Raw genomic sequence first — 20,734 nt, forward strand, 5'->3', positions numbered from 1 at the left:
GGGGATTTGGCGTGGTTGGCGGTACCGGCCCTGGCGGACCGCATGGCCATTCGGGAGGCCTGCTAATAGCTGGAGATCTGATTAGGAAGGCAGTCTACATGTCTGTGGCTTCTGACTGGTAGGTAGCTTATTCTTATCACCGTAAGATTCCCAGAATGCCACAGATTATAATCTTTTTAACATGTATACAATTAGATTGTTAGCTCCCAAACCAAGCCTCCTGGCTTTTTGCACATAAAATCACACTCAAAGTAGGAGGATCTGTGTCATTTATAGGATAGAGAGGGACTCTATCTTACCATACAGAGAGGGGCCCGCGTTCACCACAAGACCCGTCAGGGGAAAAGGGGGAACATACTACTCACCATACCGGAACCAGGCGGGCACCAACTCCTGACAGTACCCCTCTCCACCGGGGCGGGAGGGCTGTCGACCGATATGGACGCCGTGACTCATGGTCTTTGGCGTTTCAGCGAGACGTTTAACTCGCGGGGTCAGTCCTTTAATGGGACTTTGTCGCGGCCGACCCAGCGCGGAGCTATGGCCTGCACGCGCTCGTAGGCTGAACTGGGGTGACCACCGGATCTCAACATCCAGCCCGTCGCCCAGTTCAGCTTTCTTGCTTGAAGATCTCACAGGAACACTGGAGAAAAAAAGCTGTCTAAAAAATCCTTTAAGAAAAAAATCTTGCCAGGATCTAAGATCCCAGCAAGGTATCTAGGTCCTTACTCCTAACTAGACAGAAAATAACTGATTTGCTGAGGCAGAGAGAGAGAGGATATACCCTCTGGGACTGCCCCTAGGGTGCGGCCAGAGCTTTTTAATTTCCTGTCTAGTCCTGCTCCTGTGGAGGCAACATAACCCGAAGGTGGTGTATCACCGAGGACTACGTCTGTCAATGAGCGCTAGAGAAACCTTTATTCATGTAAACTGTAAGGTACAGGAAGTCCACTCCTAATATGGGCATCCAGGAACTGGTAGAGACAGCATGGCTGCTAATCATTGAAGTGCTTTTGTCTAAAATAGGGTCTGAGACACCTTTTCCATTCACCTATTGTTAACTGTGCTAATGAGCCCACCTGTCTGTCTGCTTTAAGAGAAACTTATAGGAATGTTGATTAGATGCTAAGGGGGACGGGGGATTGTCCCACATTGTATATTTTGTAGACTGTATGAGAGTGTAAAACTCTGTTCTTATTGGATGGTGAATATTATGTTCAGTCTTCAACAAGGTCCATCTGGGTGGTAACTTTGTGGGTGAAAACTGTATATAAATTTGTGTTCAATAAAGTTGTGCTGAGTTCATTCAACCTCAATCTAGAGTTCTGTCTCTTATTGGGGGATATGCTGCAAGGGATTGCTATGGTCCTCCATACTCCCTTAGAGAATCACTGAGCTCTTGTAAGAGCTTGTGTAGAGCTTGTTCTGCTGCACTCTCTGGGGAAAGAGGTTCTCCCACAGGAACCTGGAGCCTTGTCGTAGGTCCAGGGTGGGTAGGAGATTGCGAGACCCTAACCAAGCTGCGGCGGTTCGTGGGATCTGAAGTGGTTACGGTGTCTGGTGGAGTGCTTGGAGCCCTCGGAAAGCACTAGGAGCATCTGTCAACGGAGGTACCCGGTCAGGGGTGCCCTGATCCGTTACACTGAACAATGGACATGCATCTGTGGAAAAAGGCAATTATCAGGATCTTTTCAGATGCCCAATATAGGCAGCTTTAGAGTGGCAAATGGCTACTAGACCATCCCTTTTCATGGAACATTTCAGTGACTACTATTCCACAAAGAGTGTAAATAAAAGTCTCTGTGGATCACAAAGTATTCCAATGACCGGAAAAACTTACTGATGGAATTTGGGAAAGGGAATTCGACCTATTAAGGCGTCTCCGTGTAAGATTATTTTCCATTTCATTGACCTCAGTTTTAAGTTTATCCAGCTTTTTCTTTTGCACTTCAAGTTCTCGATGAAGTCGCTCCATTCTTGCCTTCTGATGTACCAGTAGAGCTGAAAAAGGAAAAAGGAGACTGGACTGTTACCCATCTTAAAATCAGCAGTATTCTCATTACTTCAACATTCAAATAAGTCATCTTTAATTTACCCTAAAAGGATAAGTTCCCTTTCACATTAAAATATATAGACTGGAAGTAGTTTCACCACCCCAGCAAAATGTTAACTAATTTATTTATTTTTTGCAAAAAAACACCAATACTGCATAATGCAACGGATCAGTGTAACATTTACATGAAACTTGTCTTTGCCTCTATACGCTAGTCTCCCTTATGTGAAGGGAAGCACTCCTTGCATTCTCTTCCCCTGAAATGTGTTCAGCATTTTACTAGCTGCCAGCCTCAAAACAAGTATGCTAACTAGATTTACTGCTGGTTTCTGCCATGTCACAACTGTGACAATGCTTTACAGCTAAGTAAGCTTTATTTACCTCTTCCACTAGCTAAATCCAAAGTTCTCCAATCCAGCTAATCCTGATCTCTAGCCTTTCACTAGCTACAGCCTGCAACCAGTCTTCCTATTCTATCAGGTGTCGACAACTATCCAGCTGACAAATGTCCAAACGTGCTGCAGCTTTATGCATTAGGCCTGCCAGAGGATTTAGAAGATCTTCAGCCTCTGGACTTATGGTCTGAGCGGGTTAGCTGCACGTGCTTTCAAAGGGACTGGGTGCTGCTTTCTGCAGAAAAGGCAGGACTGGACACTGCTTTCTGCAAATCTCCTTTGTGCCGCATAGGAGCATACTGTGGCTCTCTGAGACCACTGCGAATGACAGTGTCTAAGGTGGTCAAAATGGAAAATGAATCAATTGTTTTTTGGACAAGTCCTCAACGTTACACAGATGTAAAAAGAGTTTTACAGCACATTTGTACAGACATTTATTGCAGGGCACAAGCTCAGTAGCTTGTAATAGAGAGTCAATGGAGAACAAGGTCCTAGACATCTGTTCCAACAACTCCATAAACGCAGAGTCCTACCCCAGCAGTAAAAGGATTTGAATGAGTTTAACCCATTCGAACATTGTTTGACAGATAACAAGTTACTGTCACTGTAAGAAAGTATACCTTCGACACTTCTAGTGGTAATCTTGTTAACGTGGATCACAAGAGCATATACACTGAGCAATGGTCACACAATAGTTAAGGCCTTCTCAAAGGTAAATGCTCTGGCACAGTCTCAGGTGGTGTCCAGGACCTGTCAGGGCCTTTCCAGTCTGCATAGAGCAAGACTCACACAATGTAGTGAAAAAGGTCTTTGCATCTGCAGAAGATCTGAAAAGGCACACGGTCTATACGGGCAGGCTGTTCCTCTAAATGCAGGGTGATGCATACAGCATCATTAAGGTTTTAAAACCACCCCTTGTATATCCAATTTTACTGAAGGATACTACAGTGACCTTAAAACAGCCTCTCCCAATTGTTATGAACCTGAATCAGAAATGAAAATAAAAAAAGGACGACACGAATTGGCTCACATTCCCAGTAGGGCCAAAGACTGTCAGGAATGGTAGCAGTGCACGTTTAAAACACTTATGAACAGAATGATTCAGTACCTAGGCACAAACAGCCTGTACAAATCATTAATAAGACTTCATCTGAAATATGCAATTCAGTTTTGGACATCAGTTAAAAAAAAAAAAGTGTTGGGGAACTGGAAAAAAAATGCAGAGGGCAAACAAACTGATAAGGAGGAGCTCGGCTATAAAGAAAGCTATTAGCTAAACTGAATGTTTTGGGTCTTTAGAGGGGGTGATTAAAGGGGGGGGGGGGGGGGTATGATCACCATGTATAAATACGTAAGAGATCCATAAAGTAAACCTGGTGTAGGGTTGTTGATTTTCAGGTCATTAGAGGCTTTTTTCCTCTGCTGGAGAAAACCGGACCATGTTTTATTGTTTACTTTGCCTTCCTCTGGATCAACTGTGGTTACAGGCTTATGTATATGGAGGTTTTCCATTTATTTTCTGATGGATTCGATTATGATTTATACCTCAAATGAAGTCCCAAGTGGATTTGGGGGAGGCCCTGGCACTGCCAACAGAGCTGAAATAGACTTCCTGAATGAAGACCTTCTAAAGATAGGGGGGGTCCGAGGTTCCAGATTACAAGTGTTCCATCTGGGAATATTGGCAAAATGCCCCCCGAGCTATAAGGGAAATATGGGTTGAGAACACTTGTAGCAGCAGGATTATTCTCTGTGCGACTTTGAAAACCTGTTCTGCTGAATGTCAGCAACTAGGTCTAATAGCCGAGGCCTCAAACAATCACAAACCTGTTGCTGATCAGTTTTAGGTGGCCAGAGGTTACCCAGTAGCTGGAGGGAGCGGGAGAGGAACAGAATCAAATATCCACTTGGTGCTTTGGGAGCAGAAATAGCAGTGGTATGATGCTTCCTATAGGCTGAACAGCTGGCAAGAAAACATGAAACACACACAGCACTTCACCTAACAGATGACATCCTCACTCAATCCCATTTTCAGTCAACAGCACAGCAGGCTAAAGCTCGGATTCACCCAGATGTCTGGATCGGCAGCTGGCGCAGTCTCTCAGCTGCTCTGCTGGGAGCCTGAGACAGCCACTCCCTCCACTCCAGTGAGCGCTGCAGGAGCGAAGCAGAGCAGAGAGGCGGTGACCAACCGTCACTGCTCTATGCCCAGAGCAGAGGGAAGAGCTGATCGATGGGCAGTGTTTGGTCGCTCAGTTCTCAGTGCAAAGGCAGCAGGGGACAGATGCAGCATTGGATAGATGCTGCATCCACCTAAGGGAGGATCATTTTAACTGCTACCATGCTAGGATGTTGCTCAATGGTACCAAGTACAAGGTGGCCTCAAAGCTTCAGACCAACCGGCCTTACTAAGAGAACCAAAGTGAGACAGGGGTCACAAGAAACTGCCACAGCCTTTGACCCGAAAAGCGATCTTCAAGTAAAAGGACGGTGTGCAAAGGCCAGTGCCAAATGGTCACTGGATGAGAGAGATGAGCAATTCAAAGGCCTCCTTACTACACAAGTCTTCGGAGACTGAGCCATAGCAGATTGTGCCATGGCTCTATACCCTAACAGCTCTCTCGAACTAATAGTATGCAAAGGTCTGAAAAGCGCCACAAAGCAAAGTCCAGTGCCAGAAGGTCATATTTCAGGCTAGCCCCTCGATCTTCTAGTCCAAAGTGGTCCAAGTATAGCCTCTGGTACTATTGCTGGGGATAAACTGACCCAGATAGCAGCTGTGAAGAGAATAGCTCAAGCAACATTTAGGAAGGCCATCCTTCAAGACAGGAAACGGAGCATAGTTTTGGGAGCAGATGCCGCAAAGGCCAACAGAAGACCCTCCGAAAAGTAGGGGTAGATTATCATTAGGAAGAGTCCTTCGCACCAGATGTGGCTAGCTTGTAGAGCCAGGCCATCTTATGAAATAATGTTTTTGTCAAATTGATGTTGGAAGACTGAGGAACTAAAACTTTACACAACATCAGGAATGAAAGACCTACTGGTAGAAATGTGAACCTTTTTATTCTGGGAAAGAAGAGTACTCATATTCCCGTAATCTCCTTTATGTACTTGTGCAAGGAGAGACCAAAGAAGTATTCACCCTCAAAAGGTAGCCTCTCAGGGTGCTTCTGGAATGCTAGTTAAGTTGACCAGCAAAGAACCCTGTGCATGTGAATGGAGAAGAACTATGCTGGAAATTTGGAGGAGTGCATTACTTAAGGTAATCATACGATAGCGTTAAGGCTCCTTTCACCGTTCATTTCATCAGTTCGGTCACATTTGGTCATCAGTTTCAGTCAACATCCGTTGTTTATCCTTTGTCATCCAGTTTTCATCCGTTTGTTATCCCGTTTTTTTAAACGGATGAAAAATAGGGTTTTGATCCATTCAAAAAAAAAAAAAAAAAAAAAAAACGAATGTTGATGGAAGTGGATGAAAACAGATGTAAATAAAAGATCATCTATTTACATACGTTTTTCCGTAGGAAAAAGTTCTAGTTGGCTGTGGACAGGTGCATCCAAAACTGTACCAGTGTCCTGGGCCATTTTTTTGTGTCACGACAAGGTGGCTTTAATTTTATTTACTGCCATCAGCACGTCATATGTCAGGAGCTGTACAGTGCATCTGAAAAGTATTCACAGCGCTTCACTTGGATTAAATGCATTATTTCCTTTAAAATTCTACCAATACCCCATAATGACAACGTGAAAAAAGTTTGTTAAAAAAAAAAAAATAGCTTACATGTACATAAGCATTTACTTGATTTGAGAATGCACACATCTGTCTATACAAGGTCCCACAGTTACCAGTGCATGTCAGGGAACAAACCAAGCCATGAAGTCCAAGGAATTATCTGTAGACCTCCGGGACAGGATTGTATCAAGGCACAGATCTGGGGAAGTGTACAGAAAAATGGCCAGATGGAAGCCACTTCTCAGTATAAAGGCATATGACAGCCGCCTGGAGTTTGCCAAAAAGCACCTGAAGGACTCTCAGACCATGGGAAACAAAATGCTCTGGTCTGATAAAACAAAGATTGAACTCTCTTGCCTGAATGGCAAATGGTCTATACGGGCATCATTAAGGTTTTAAAACCACCCCTTGTATATCCAATTTTACTGAAGGATACTACAGTGACCTTAAAACAGGCTCTCCCAATTGTTCTGAACCTGAATCAGAAATGAAAAAAAAAAAAAAAAAAAAGGACAACACGATTTGGCTCACATTCCCAGTAGGGTCAAAGACTCAGGAATGGTAGCGGTGCACGTTTAAAACTCTTATGAACAGAATGATTCAGTACCTAGGCACAAACAGCCTGTACAAATCATTAATAATTTCATATCACTCCGCCTGTGACAGAGCCGGAACTATACAGGAAGCAGCGGCTCTGTCACTGACTGCAGACATCCGAAGTCTCCCGCAGCAGCAGGGAGATCGCACGGCACTTGCAGCCTAGTGCGTGCCCATCCAATGCAGCAGAAACAGTGCCCTTCCAATGCAGCTTCACCAGTGCGTGCCCATCCAATGTAGCCTAAACAGTGTCCATCCAATGCAGCTTCACCAGTGCGTGCCCATCCAATGCAGCCTAAACAGTGCCCATCCAATGCAGCTTCACCAGTGCGTGCCCATCCAATGCAGCCTGATCAGTGCCCATCCAGTGCAGCCTCACCAGTGCAAGCCCATCCAATGCAGCCTCATCACTGCATGCCTATCCAATGCAGCCTCATCAGTGCGTGCCCATCCAATGCAGTCTGCAAAGAAGAGAGGAGAGCCGCAGAATTACACAGAGCTGGAAACTCCCGCTTACCCAGCGACTGCTGTCATACGAAGTCTTGCTTCCTGGACCAGCTCCTATGATAGGAGTCACCAATGTGCTGTCTATCATAGGAGCCGGTCCAGGAGGCGGGGCTTCATATGACCGCAGCCACCGGGTAAGCAGGAGATACCCGCTCTGTTTGTTATCCGGCCACGCTCGCCCACTGCCTACAGTTAGTTGGAAGCTGCTGTGGCCGTGCCCCCAACTCAACTTAATTTCTACCCAGCAAAAAAAAAAAAATGTCAGGGGGCAGTGGGCCGCATTGCCTGTGGTTCCGGGCCGCATGCGGTCCCCGGGCCACAGGTTGGACATGCCTGATGTAGAGCAACAATTCTTTTTTCAGATCCTCAGGGAGTGCTTTGCCATGAGGTTCCATGATGAACTTCCAGTGACCAGTATGAGTGAGAGGGATTAACACCAAATTTAACACACCTGCTCCCCATTCACACCTGAGACCTTGTAAGACTAACGAGTACATGACACTGGGGAGGGAAAATGGCTAGTTGGGCCCAATTTGGACATTTTCACTAAGGGGTGTACTCACTTTTGTTGCCAGCGGTTTAGACATTAATGCCTGTGTGTGGATTTATTTTGAGGGGGCAGCAAATTTACATGGTTATACACGCTGTACACTCACTACTTTACATTGTAGCAAAGTGTCATTTCTTCAGTGTTGTCACATGAAAAGATATAATAAAATATTTACAAAAATGTGAGGGGTGTGCTCACTTTTGTAAGATACTGTATATCGCCTTGTACAGGATAAACAATCATGCACAGATACAAGGGAATAGAGAGAATCATATCTAATATGGCAATAAAATTGAATTGGTTACTAAAACTCCAGATGAATCCTCTGGACTAGAGAGTAAAAACAACAGATAATCTGTGCATAAATTTAAAAGATACAGGACATAATTAATCTGAACAGTAAATAACTAAACAGTGTCTAGGAGGTGGGCATATCAAAAACCATGGAAAGACCATGTCATCAATTACAGCTGCTGTAGCCTATCTATTACTAGCTGCGGGGGTGCTAATCTTGGAAGTCTACCCACCCCTGCCAAACCAACTTACATATGGCATATGGTAGAAAATCTACTCTCTCAGTAGTAAAGAATTAATGTATTCTATCCCACGTTTAACTGTTGGGATGGTGGGGGCCATCCAGTATCTTGCCATCAACTTTCTAGCTTAATCTAGAAGGCATGGAATCATTGGGTATACTCCTGGTTGGTACAATTCAGGGTCCAGAGCACCCCTATATGCACACTAATGGATCAGTAGTTATAGGAACTATATAGTCCACCCTAAAACTAAAAATCGCTGCATCTATAGATCTCCACTATCTAACACGAACCTATCTAGCCCTGTAAAGAAGAAATTAGTATACATACCTTTTTTGAAGCCGATCCGATCCGACAATCTCTAGCGGCTGAAGCTCTGCAGAGGACACAGCCGACAACGGCTGTGAAATGAATGGGAAGTGACATCACCCATAGACTTACTATGGGGCTTCTGTTTTCGGCTGTGTCCTCAGCACCTTCCCTCACAGCAACGCCGCGGCTGACAGCTCAGCGTGGGATCGGCGTCAAAAAAGGTAGGAATATCGATTTCTTCTTTACAGGGCTAGGCAGGTTAGTGTTAGATTGTGGAGATCTATAGATGCAGGGATTTTAGTGTTCGAGTGATCCTTTAAGTTCTATTCCCCAAAATTGAAGGTCTCTTGGGTTCCTATTATGGACTTCCATAGTGTTGGAACACACTATTTTCAGTTTTCCGCTTAAGGTTCTTAATGTGCTTCCTTGCCCTCACCTGCATGAATCTGGATGTAGGTCCCACATACTGGATGGAGCATGGGCACTCCCCCCTATTGTAGAACAAGAGATTAAATCCTTCATTGCATAAGTCTTGCCCGTTGCTATGAATCCCTTTTTCTTTTTATTGTTAACCCTTGGGGTTTTACAGACTAAACATTAACCACAACCATAATATCCTGTCAAAAACTGAATCACCCCATTCTTTTCTACCTCCAGTGGATCCCCTATTCCTGGGGTCAATCAATTCCTAAGATAAGGGCTTTCTTATACACTAATTTGGGAAATGGTGGTAATACTTTACCCAGAACCCTGTCCTTTAGTAGAATATTCCAGTGTTTTACAAAAATATTTTCCACTTTTTTAACTTGCACATTATTATCCAGCACTATTCTGAAGTCTTCAGGCTCCTTGGGCCCACCAGCTACTGGATCTTTATTTGCAATTAAATTATTTCTATCCATTAATTTTACCTCTGCAAAACTCTTTCTAATCAATTCCTTATTATAACCTTTTTCCAAAGATTTTTGATTGCTCCACATAATCTTCCACTGTCATACAGTTTCTCTGCAATGGGACACACTGTCCCCTTGGGATATTACAAAGCCACGGTCTATAATAGCAGCCATCAATAGCTATATAGCTGTTACAATCCATGGCTTGCAGTAATTACTGTTGTACATCTTTCCACTTTGTATCATAATTTCCAGATCTAAAAACACCATATTAGTTCGATCATACTTCCAAGACCATACTACATTTTTGTCATTACGATTCAGTCTGTTCATCAAGGCGAAGAGGCTCCCCTTATTCTCCTCCCAAATAATGAACAGATCATCTATAAAACTATTGTAACAAATTAACTCTTTTGGTTTATCCTTAAATACCAAATCAGACTCTAAAGGGCCAAAAATAGATTGGCCAAAAAATAGCTATGCCAGTGATTTATTTTAATTCACACAATTTTAAATCTGCATTCCTTTTTAAATTAGTGGAAATAACTGGATTTTTGTCTTACCGTAAAATCCTTCTCTCTGATGTTCACCGACGGACACAGCTCCATATCTTCTTTGAACTTTGGGTTATGCTGCTCTCATTAGAAGTAGGACACTATTCGGAAAAGAGTTAAAAGAGTTTGACTACGGCCATAGGGCAGTCCCAGGGGGTATACTCCCACTTCACTGCACTTCAGTTTTTTAACAAGCAGTGTCAGAAGACCATAAACCTCAACTCATTAGAGGGGCGGGTGCTGTATCCGTTAATGAACATGAGAAAAAGGGATTTTACGGTAAGACAAAAACCCAGTTCTCTTTCATTCATTGATGAACACAGCTCCATATCTTTTTTGACCCTTGGGACGTCCCAAAGCAGTGTCAATATGAGGGGTGGGAAGAACACAGTAATAAACATACTTCCCGAAAGTTAAACGTAGCCAACCAGGCAAAACAGGAGCTCAACAAGAAAACAACTTAAGCTCACCTGACAAAAATTTTACACCCTCAAGAGGACTAATCCTCTTCAACAGCGGCCTGCAAAACCTTGTGGCCAAAAAGCGGCATTAACAGAGGTCGACATATCTACCCTATAAAATTTTGTGAAAGTGTGCACGGACGACCAGGTGGCTGCCTGCAAACCTGTACCACTGACGCCAGATGACAGAAGGCCCAAGAGGCAAATAAGCGCCCTCGTAGAATGAGCCTTAACAGGAAAACAGGGGATCCTGACCTTTAATACAATGGGCCTGCACCACCGTCTGACTGATCCATCGGAAATGGTCACAGCAGACGCAGCCAGCCCCTTACGAGAACCATTCGTAAGGACAATCAGGAAACCAATTTTTTGGAACGACTCGGTCTTCGCCAGGTACACCCTGATTGCCCGAACCACATCCAAAGAATGTAGGGCAATCTCTTTAGGATGCTTTGACTTAGAACACAAGGAAAACACAACAATGCTTTTACTTAAGTGGAAACCAGAGACGACCTTAGGAAGGAAACTTGCAGAGATGAAGCACCACTCTATCTTCGTGAACCACCAATTAAGGTGAACAACAAAACAGCTGCCAGCTCCGACACCCTCAGTGCAGCCACCAAGAAGGCTAACTGCTGGGACAATGTAAGCAGAAGAATCATGCAAATATTTTCCAACAGCGGTTGCTGAAAACCGACAGCGCCAAGTTGAGATCCCACGAGGGCAATGGAGACCCTACTGGGAGAGCCAAGCCGTGACCCCCCTGAACCTGGCCCTTGATGGTTTCCGAGGCCAGGTGCTGCTCAACACCGCGTTAAAGGAAACCAACTCTGAATTAAGGAAAAGGAGCGGGAGTGAGCCCTAGGGAATTCACAACCGCAAAGTATGCTCCTCAAAGGCGATTGTAAAACTACCTAAAAGTAGATTTACTAGCTTGCAGTAGTGTGGGAAACACCGATTCAGACAACCCTTTAACCTGCAGCACCTGGCTTCGACAGCCAAGCAGTTAAAGCCAGCGACTATAAAGCAAGATGGAAGATTGGCCCAAGAGCCAACAGATCTCCTCTAAGAGGAAGTTACCAAGGAACATCAACGACCAACCACATCCTGATCTGCGTACAAAGACCGGCAAAGCCAGTCTGGAGCCACTAGGATGTCCGTAACCCCTTCTGCCTCGAGCCTATGCAGGAGCCTTGGCAGAAGTTCCAGAGGAGAAAGGCTGAATTTCAGACTACACTGGCCCTAAAGGAGCCACTAGTGCGTCAGTGGCTGGCGACGGCCAGATGATCCCAAGACCGTGCCACAAACCCAAACACCTTCCTGTGGAGACGAGAGTTCAACATGACCAACTCGGGAGTTCCCCACCAGAGACACCACTAAAGAAACACCTCAGAGGAGATGTTCATTATATTGATCGGTGGTCTGGATTCTTCCAGAGGCCAGACCCCCCCGAGAACACAATCCGTGTAAAAAACACGCCACCCCACCTGGACAGGCTGGCATCCATGGTGACCGTCCAGTACAGGGGAAGGAAGAAACACCCTTTCGAAGCGCCAGAGCGCGAAGCCACCAAGGCAGGGACCTTCTCGTACCCCAGCACAACAGGATCAGATTATCTAGAGACTGGATTCTCGCCTCACATAGCAAGAAATTCTCTTGCAGAGGTCTCGTGTGAACAGATATTGGAACTTGTCCCATGGAGGAACACTCTGGCTGAGGCCAAGTCCAGTACAAACCCAGATAGTTCAACTAGGTGGACAGAGCCAAGGCCAATAACTGGAAATTAAATTTCCAAAACTCCTACAGAGTCTGCACAGTAATCTTCCGGTTGTCTGTCAGAACAGTCGGAGACTCTGCTCATAGAAGATAATCTAGGTAATTCAGTACCGCAATCCCCCGTTGATGCAACAACGCCAACACCGGGTCCAACAGTCGTGAAAGCCCGAGGGGCTAAGGTGATACCTCTTGACAATGCTGCTTGCCCACGGCATATAGAGGAGAAGATCCCCCTGAGGTAGGGATGCCACTACCGTACGAATGGACTCGAAACATCTGTACCCGCACAAAAATGGTTCAGAACTGGAGGTACAAGATTGGAAGTACCACACTTTCCTTCCTAGGACCTGCGAACAGGTTTGAAATAAAAGCAAACGTTCTGATTCAGAGACCGGAACAATCACCCCTAGAGAAGATCGAAAACCCGATCTTGTAGCTGGGCCGATCAAATCACTGACCCACCCGTCTGATCAGGGAGGTCCATCGGTCTGGAAGAAGCAAAGAATTCCCCCCCAAACACAGGTGATGGTGCCCCTTCAGGTAGAAGAGACCTTGTCCGCTGGTCTGGAAGAACCTGCTCTCGACATACCAGACCGGGTCCGCAAGGAACCTTCGGAGGAGATTCCAGGGAGACTCCGAACAGGTGATTCCCCCAAAGAGAAGATCACAAGGCCCTCTAGACAGCCTGGTCTGCAGACCAGTATATTCGCCATATCATGCATCGAAGGATACTGCAGTCACGGACAGCACGGAGACTAAGGGAGCCACATCCAGAGAGGCATCACAGATGAACTGCAACCCCTGGACCAAAAAGCGCGCCAGCTCTGCAAGGGCAGGTGGAGGCTGTTCCCCCCTTCCAGATCCCAGTGCAAAAGCTGTGCCCATTTGGGAAAGTCAGGGACACCAGTGCTATGGTAAACACCGGGCCCAAGGACCGAACTGGCCACAGTAAAACATGTGGTGGACCGAAGTCTCGGCTCTCCTGACAAAAGGATCTTTTTAAAAACCGGTCTCTTTATTCAGCCTGGAAACCTGACCACAGGTGGGACTGCCCAAGTACTCAACAGAGACTCCTCAAGAGATACAGTCAGACGAAACGCTCAGGCACCGCCATATTGCGTTTAGAACAAGTCCATTGATTTGCAACAATTTTTTCACAATAAACGGGAAAAGGGGGAATACCTTTGCCGCTTTTGAGGAACTGCACCTCTGACACAGCAGTGGCTGCATCCCAATATTTAAATTAGCCGCACCAATACAATCAGTGTATCCACCAGCACCTTTGCATGCACATGTGCAGTAAGAGGAATCAACTTTACTGTCAGAGCACCCAAAGTGCGTGGACACAGACTCAGCAGAGTCACTACATACTAAGCTCACCCTGAGAACATAAGCAGGAGAGTTTGCCTACCACAGTCCTGCAAGGAGACGCAGACTAAAGGTCCACAAAAGGACCACTTATTAGACCCGCAAAAAAAAAAAAAAAAATACAAGAGGATCGCCCTCCATAGAGGGCATAGCCCCTTTGAGGGGGGGGTCCCGCCGTGACACAGGTGCAGGCAGAATACCCTCACACAATGGCTGCTACACTGCGCTAAAAAATCAAGCGCCCACACGGCACCCCCCCCCCCCCCATCTGCAGCTCTATCAACCCGGTCAGAAGCTCGGACAGACTGGTCAACAGCTAGGACAGCTTTGCCAACCGTGAGTAGGCTGCAAATTTGGGGCCCGATCCGGCCGTGTGAGTCCCGCTCTGTTAGCTTGATCAGCAGTTCGAACAGCTTGGTCAGTCACTTGGACTGCTAGTTCCGTCAGCCGCAAGAAGGCTGTTAAGCCGCAGCCTCAATATTTGGCCTGATCCAGTCAAGTGAGGCAGACTATTCAGAAAACTGGAATCCCTTCCTCCTCGAGCCTGCGTAGAAGTCGCGGAAGAAGCTGGAGCTGGAACGAAGGAAAGGCGTAAATTAGTGATCGACCGATATCGTTTTTTTTTTAATGCGGATACTGATATTTTAGTCATCGGTATTGGCATGGAGACCCGATCAGACCCAAATGCGGCTTTGATTGGGTCTTCTCTTCAGCGGCGGTGAAGGATGCCCGGGGGGGGGGCAATGACAGCTGACCGGCTTCTCAGCCGCATCGGTTGTCATTACAAGTCAGCCAAACGTCGGCTGTGGACACCGGTACCGGGGTGATGCCTCTAGCTGCAGGCATCACTCCGGTACATGCACTTTCCCTAAATATTGGCAATATCGGTAAGCTCAGGGGCCAATTCTGATATATCGGGGAAAGTGCATATCGGCCCCCGATATATCGGTGTTGCCGATAATCGGTCGATCCCTAGCGTAAATCAGATGGTACTGGTTCCATGGAGCCACCATAGCATCCTTGGCATCTGCCAAAGGATCTTGCAACCTGGCCACAAACCTCTGCGCCTTTCTGTTGAGCAGGGACACCTCGGGGTTGCCCCACCGCAGACGTATCTGATGAAACCTTTCCGGATGAAGGGACCATTCCCCCTGGTCCAACACCTGATGACTAAGGTAATCCGCCTGCCAATTTTCCACACCAGAAATGTGCACGACGGAGAGGGCAAAAACAATCTGCCCACCAGAGAATGCCAGACACTTCCAGGGCTGCTAACACACTCCTTGTGCCCCCCTGGTGATTCACAAAAACCACAGCTGTGGCGCTGTCCGACTGAATCCGCACCGGAAGCCCCCAGAGCTGCTCCTCCATAGATCCAGGCAAAGCCTAATCACTCAAAGTTCCAAGACATTGACAGGCAATCTGGACTTTTCCAATGTCCAACAGCCCTAGGTTGAGTTCAGCCCCAGGACCCCTCCCCACCCAGACAAGCTGGCATCTGTCATGACCAGTGTCCAGTACAAGGGGAGAAAGGACTTGCCTGTAGCATGGTTAGGGCACGCAGCCACCAGACCAGAAAACTGTCACCCGACTCAGACAAATCATTGTCCAGCGACTTGGGACACTTACCCCATTTTACCGGAATCTCCTTTTGAAGGAGTCTTGTGTAGAACTGTGCAAATGGAACCACATCAAAAAGGTGGACACCACCAGGCCCAACACTCAAATACACACCCAAAAGGGAAGCCACTTGTGGGCTAACAGTTGAATTGCAGAATGCAATCCAGAGTCACCCAGATAATCCAATCTCCTGGTCGGAACCAGTGCAGGCTTCTGTAATTCAGAAGCCACACGATCTCCTGCAAAATCGGGGTTGTAATTTCCACATAGGCCGTCAAAGCCAATGGAGACTCTGCTTGCAAGAGGAGGTCGTCCAGGAACCCCAGCACAGCAATAACCACTGACGCAGCAACGCTAAGCTTGGGGGTCAACACTTTTGTGGGGAACCGAGGAGTGGAGGATAAACCAAAGGGTCCTGTCTCAGAGCGAAGCAGAGAAAACGCTGATGCCGGGTGCAAATAGGAATGTGCACAGTTAGGCATCTGTGGTCTACAGAAGCCAGGGAACCCCCCTGATGCAGGGACGCCACCATTGTCCGAAAGGACTTCATGATCCATTTCACCCGCACAAAACGGTTCAGGGCCTTGAGGCCCTCCTTCCTGGGAACCATGAAAGGGTATGAATAAAAATGTTCCGACACTGGAACTAAGACGAGCATGTCCTGGGACAACAGGTCCTGCCCACAACAGAACTTGCAGCAGGTCCAGGGGCAGGTGCACATTGGAAGGAATAACCCTTCTGAAAGACAAGAAACAGAATTCCATCTTGGAACCAAATACAATCATCACGTGGACTCACTGGTCGCTCACCAGGGAGGTCCACGGCCCCAGAACCAGCAAAGACATCCCCCGACCCCAGACATGGATGGGGGCAAACAGTCATGCCAAAGGGGTCTTGTCAGCAGGTCTGAAGAAGCCGGCTCTCTGATTTTTAGACTAAGGCCACTAGAAACCTCTCGAAGAGGCTTTTAAGGGCTTGGAACCTTTTTCAGAAGTCCCTGAGGGAGGGAAAAAAAAAAAAACTTTTCGTGGGCTGAAAACGAAGTCCCTCACTGCCAGCAAAGCACTTCCCCTTCCCTGACTGTGGAAGGAAGGTACTCTTACCCCCGTCCAACTCCTAATGAGGTCATCCAGGGTAGCCACGAACAGGAACTCGCCCTGAAAAGGCAATTCAGTCAGATCCTTCTTGGGAGGTGTTATCCAAAGACCAACACTTCAGCCCCAAATATACGTCTGAGACAGATAGCTTAGAGACTCATGGGAACCGCATCCCCAAAGATGCATCACAGACAAACTGCAGACCCTGGACCAACCGGTATGCTAGTTCACCATGGGCAGGGGTCGTCCACCCCATCAGTGTCTGAGACACTTGAGCGGAGGCCAAAACATGCCCCAATAAGGCACCAGTCATGGTAAACATGTAACGGGCCTTAAAGATTCTGCCCCTCTGTCAGCCAGATTCTACCACCAGAAACATGGTTGCATTAGTCAACCTGGAAATAGGGGAACCCACTACCAGTGGTAGCGTCCACTTCTTCAGAAGCAACTCCTCAAGGGATACCAGACAGCAAAGCATCTTGGGATCATCAAGGGTCATATTAGACGTACCTAGCACTTATAGACACAATTGGATGGCTTATAGGTGACAAACGGAACAGATATGTCAGCAGCAGCACCAGCTGCATCATCCAACATAAATGGCTCCTGCACTGATGCAATCAGTGCATCTACCTGCGCCTTGTGTGGCGCAGCAGCCATGGAGGAATCATCCTCACTGTCTGACGGGTCAGGGAAACGTGGACTCAGAACCTGCAGAGTGGTCCTATCCACAGCGACCGAACCAGATGTAGGATCTGATGAGACAAGAGAGGGAGAAGGGCAAGCGATAAGACAGCCCCGGAGGGACCATCCATCCCAGGGAGTACCTGCGCCCCACACTGAATCCAGGGAAGGAGAGGAGGGGTCCCTTACTTATCGATCCAGAAAAGCCTGTGAGTAACACTCCCAAGACAAACTGAAGTGGGGGAGCTGTCGGGCAGAAGGAACGCTGCGACTTAGGCAGAATCCCGGTCGTATGTGACCATGCAAGACGTTTTAACTCGCAGGCCAGCCCCCGTCCAATGGGGCTATGTTGTGGTCAGCCAAACGCAGAGCTACAGTTTGCACGCGCTCGCTGGCCAAGCTGGGGGGACCACTGGACTGCAGTAGTCCAGTCCATCGCACAGCCCAGCAGTTGCTAGAAGATCTCCACAGGGAAACAAAAAAAAAAAAAAAAACAGGAAGAAATCCAAAAACAAACAAAAAAATAGACAAAAAAGCCAGGACCTAGAGTCCGGCAGGGAGAATAGATCCTACTCCTGAAGTAGGCCAAAAAAAAAAAAAACTGAGTATCTCTAAGCAGAGAGGGGTGTTATACCAGCTGAGGACAGCCCACAGGGCGTAGCCAAGTTTTTGTTTTGTATGCCTAGTCCTACTCCTGTAGAGGGCAGCACAACCCTATGGTGAAGAATATGGAGCTGTGTGTCAATGAAAGGAAGAGAAAAATATTTTATTGCAAATAAAATAATTTGTATTTAAGTGTAGTTAGGGAAAAATATTTTAGGAGTTTAAATTTTTGGAAGATACGGAGATTATTATTAACATGTTTTATGTATTTGAATGGGTATGCTGCATCCGGAGGTGTGCTCTTTTTCATGGGGGCTTTATAATATTTGGCAGGCAATGCCTTTTATAAGCCTGTTTGGGAGCTTTTAGTATCATGCAGAGATTTGGACATTTTTTATTTTCATTTTTACATCCGTTCTAAGGCAGTGTAATTTGAAGCTGTCGGGAATAGGTGGTTACTAAGCACGATTACACTACCGACTGCAGCATGATAGACTATATGTGCACATGTTATGGAGATAAAGGAGGAAGCGACTTAAGGGCTGGGGTTGTTTGGCTCCCTGCCTACTGAGGAAGCCTTCTCTGCAATAAGGTAAACCTTCTGAATGTAGCCCCCCTTATACTTACCTGAGCATCAGCTCTCTGAGCTCTCTCCTTCCTCTTAGCCTCAGAGACAGCAGCAGAAGCTATTGGGGCCGAGCCAAGCCTGTGACGTCACGCCGAGTTCTGTGGTAAGTGGGCAGTTGACTGAACTTGTATAGCACTTTGAGAGTTGTTTTCTTGTAAGTGTAATGCTTTGCGGGGTGTTTGAATAAATGTGCAAAACGGAGTACACTAGGTCTGTGACTTTCTGTTCTTTATCACATACGATTGGAGCCCTACGATTAAATATGGTAATGGATGATATGATTGTCCCGTATAAGCTGAGAAGGATTGAGGTGGTAACCCCAGTAGTGAGCGGCAGTAGTGGGAGAAAACTGATAAGCATGTTTTATTAATACTGAGGGGAGTAGGTTTTTCACCTTCTAATGGATGCACATATGCATGAAGAGTGAAGACACAGGGTGTTTCTTATTTATGGAAGCTGGACTATATAATTTCTGAACACCGGATAACATTTTTAACCATTTATATTTATACAAGACTTATAGGAGCTTATCGTAATACCGATGAATATTCTCATTTGCCATCTGCTTACATTTTTGGCAAAGCTTCCAGAGATCAGGTCCTCTTTACAAGTATAAAATGCATAATAAAGCATCAAATTAAAAGCGAGTTTTTATTTACCTTGCGTATATGCTGCATCATCTGACCCCACACTTAGTTTCCTTGCATCACTTATTCGATCATGTCCTACAACAGGGTCTGTTAAATGATGGATGCCTTCTGATTCTGCAAATGGAAGTAGATTTGTGGGCTCAAACGTTGGGGATACAACACCAGGGGAAACTGCAGGTGGTTTGTTCGGGGAGACGGTTATCTTAAAAGTATATTTTGTATTAGGCTGAGTCACTACAACACGCGGAGAAGAAGCCGAGCTGTTATTTCCAAGAGCTCGGCTTTTAGGTGGATGGTGGTGAATGAAAGCGGGCCCCATGCTTACTTGTCCAGAGACATTTCTTGCTGCACTTGCAGCACCTGGATTTGTTGAAATGAAGAGAGTAGGCTGATTCCTAACAACCTGGTCATCACCACCAGGACCTGAAATGTAGACCTTTGGTTGGTTTCGGCTAATCATCTCGTCTGTGCTTGGAGGACTTGCAATGTAAACAGTGGGCTGGTTCCTTGTTGGGGTGTTCAAAGTAGAGGGATTAGTTGAACTTCGAGAACTTTGGGACCGCAGCATATTTGGATTGGTTCTTTGTGGAGGTTCAAGTTTAATTTCTATTTGATTTTTCCTGGGACCAGTTGAGATATTTTGAATGTTGTACTGGGTGGAAGGTTGAGAGCTACCTGCTGATGAATGAAGCACAGGTGCTTGTGGAGTTGTGGGTGAACTAATAGGCATATACACATGAGAAGTCTGATGACCCTGTTGATTAGATTGTGCTGAGGTATGTGACTGAGTATATGAAGAAGGAAGTGTTGTCCAGGGATTTGGTTGTGATGGATGAAAAACCTGCTGTTGTGTGGGAATCTGAGACATCCAACCAGGTTGTTGGGGCATTTGTCGTGTTGTGCCACTTTGAGACGTGAAATAAGGTCTAATATAGATAGAATTTCCATGTGGGCTGTTAAGCGCAGGTGGTGGCCCGCCATGTATATGCAAAGATGTAGGAGTATTCCGAGTAGATTGGATATTTGGAGCCAAGGTAACCATGATGGGGTTGAATCTGGGCGTTTGTAAGCCAGATGAACTTTTGCTGCCTAAATGGAGTCCAAACTGATGACCAGGGTTTGAAGGGTTATTGGGAACCCCAAAAACATTAAAATTGGAAGGCACATTGGCAGGGGCAGTCTGTGGCTCGTGCGGATACAGTTCATTGTTGGACTGCCCTTCTTGAAGATGGCCATCACTTATGCTGTGAGTCAAAGTTCTACTGCTTCCATTCATTCTACTTCCATCCCTGACTTCATGGTACTGAGACTGTAAATCCAAATTGAGGGATGTCATGTGATTTCTTAAACCAACAATGCTAGTTTCATCTGTGAGGGACAGGTCACCTTCACCATATAGGTATTTTGTGCTTTCTTGAGAAAGAACTGCACAGCAAGCATCCAAATTATTGTTGTTCTACAAAATAAAACACAAAACAGAAATGTAAAAGGGTGGGAAAAAAAAAAAAAAAAACTAAAATGTTAATTAAAAAAAAAGAAAAGAAATCCAATTCAATTAAAATAATTTCACTGTACATTTCATATGCTAAATAGGTTTTGATCATTTGCTGGGAGACAAAGTAGATGTTCAAAATTATTTTTACTGATATATTTTTTTCTCTAAAACCTGCCAAGGTTTTGGATGGATATGCCTTATAACATTGTCTGGATATATA

The 20,734-nt window shown here is 46.0% G+C and overlaps 1 protein-coding gene across 2 annotated transcripts in view; it reads right to left on the reverse strand.

Annotated features, from left to right (window-relative positions):
* Positions 1-20,734, reverse strand: part of TAB2 (TGF-beta activated kinase 1 (MAP3K7) binding protein 2) — a 176,596-nt gene that overhangs the window by 38,848 nt on the left and 117,014 nt on the right. For both annotated transcript variants that reach the window (XM_082249805.1, XM_082249804.1), the window contains exons 4-5: positions 19,029-20,475; positions 1,841-2,001 (exon numbers count right to left, since the gene is read on the reverse strand). In XM_082249805.1, the coding sequence (XP_082105931.1) occupies positions 1,841-2,001; positions 19,029-20,475 (1,608 nt within the window). The remainder of the gene's footprint in view (positions 1-1,840; positions 2,002-19,028; positions 20,476-20,734) is intronic.

The sequence above is a fragment of the Pelophylax lessonae genome, assembly GCF_965119305.1.
Source record: "Pelophylax lessonae genome assembly, chromosome: 3".
Taxonomy (NCBI): Eukaryota; Metazoa; Chordata; class Amphibia; order Anura; family Ranidae; genus Pelophylax; species Pelophylax lessonae.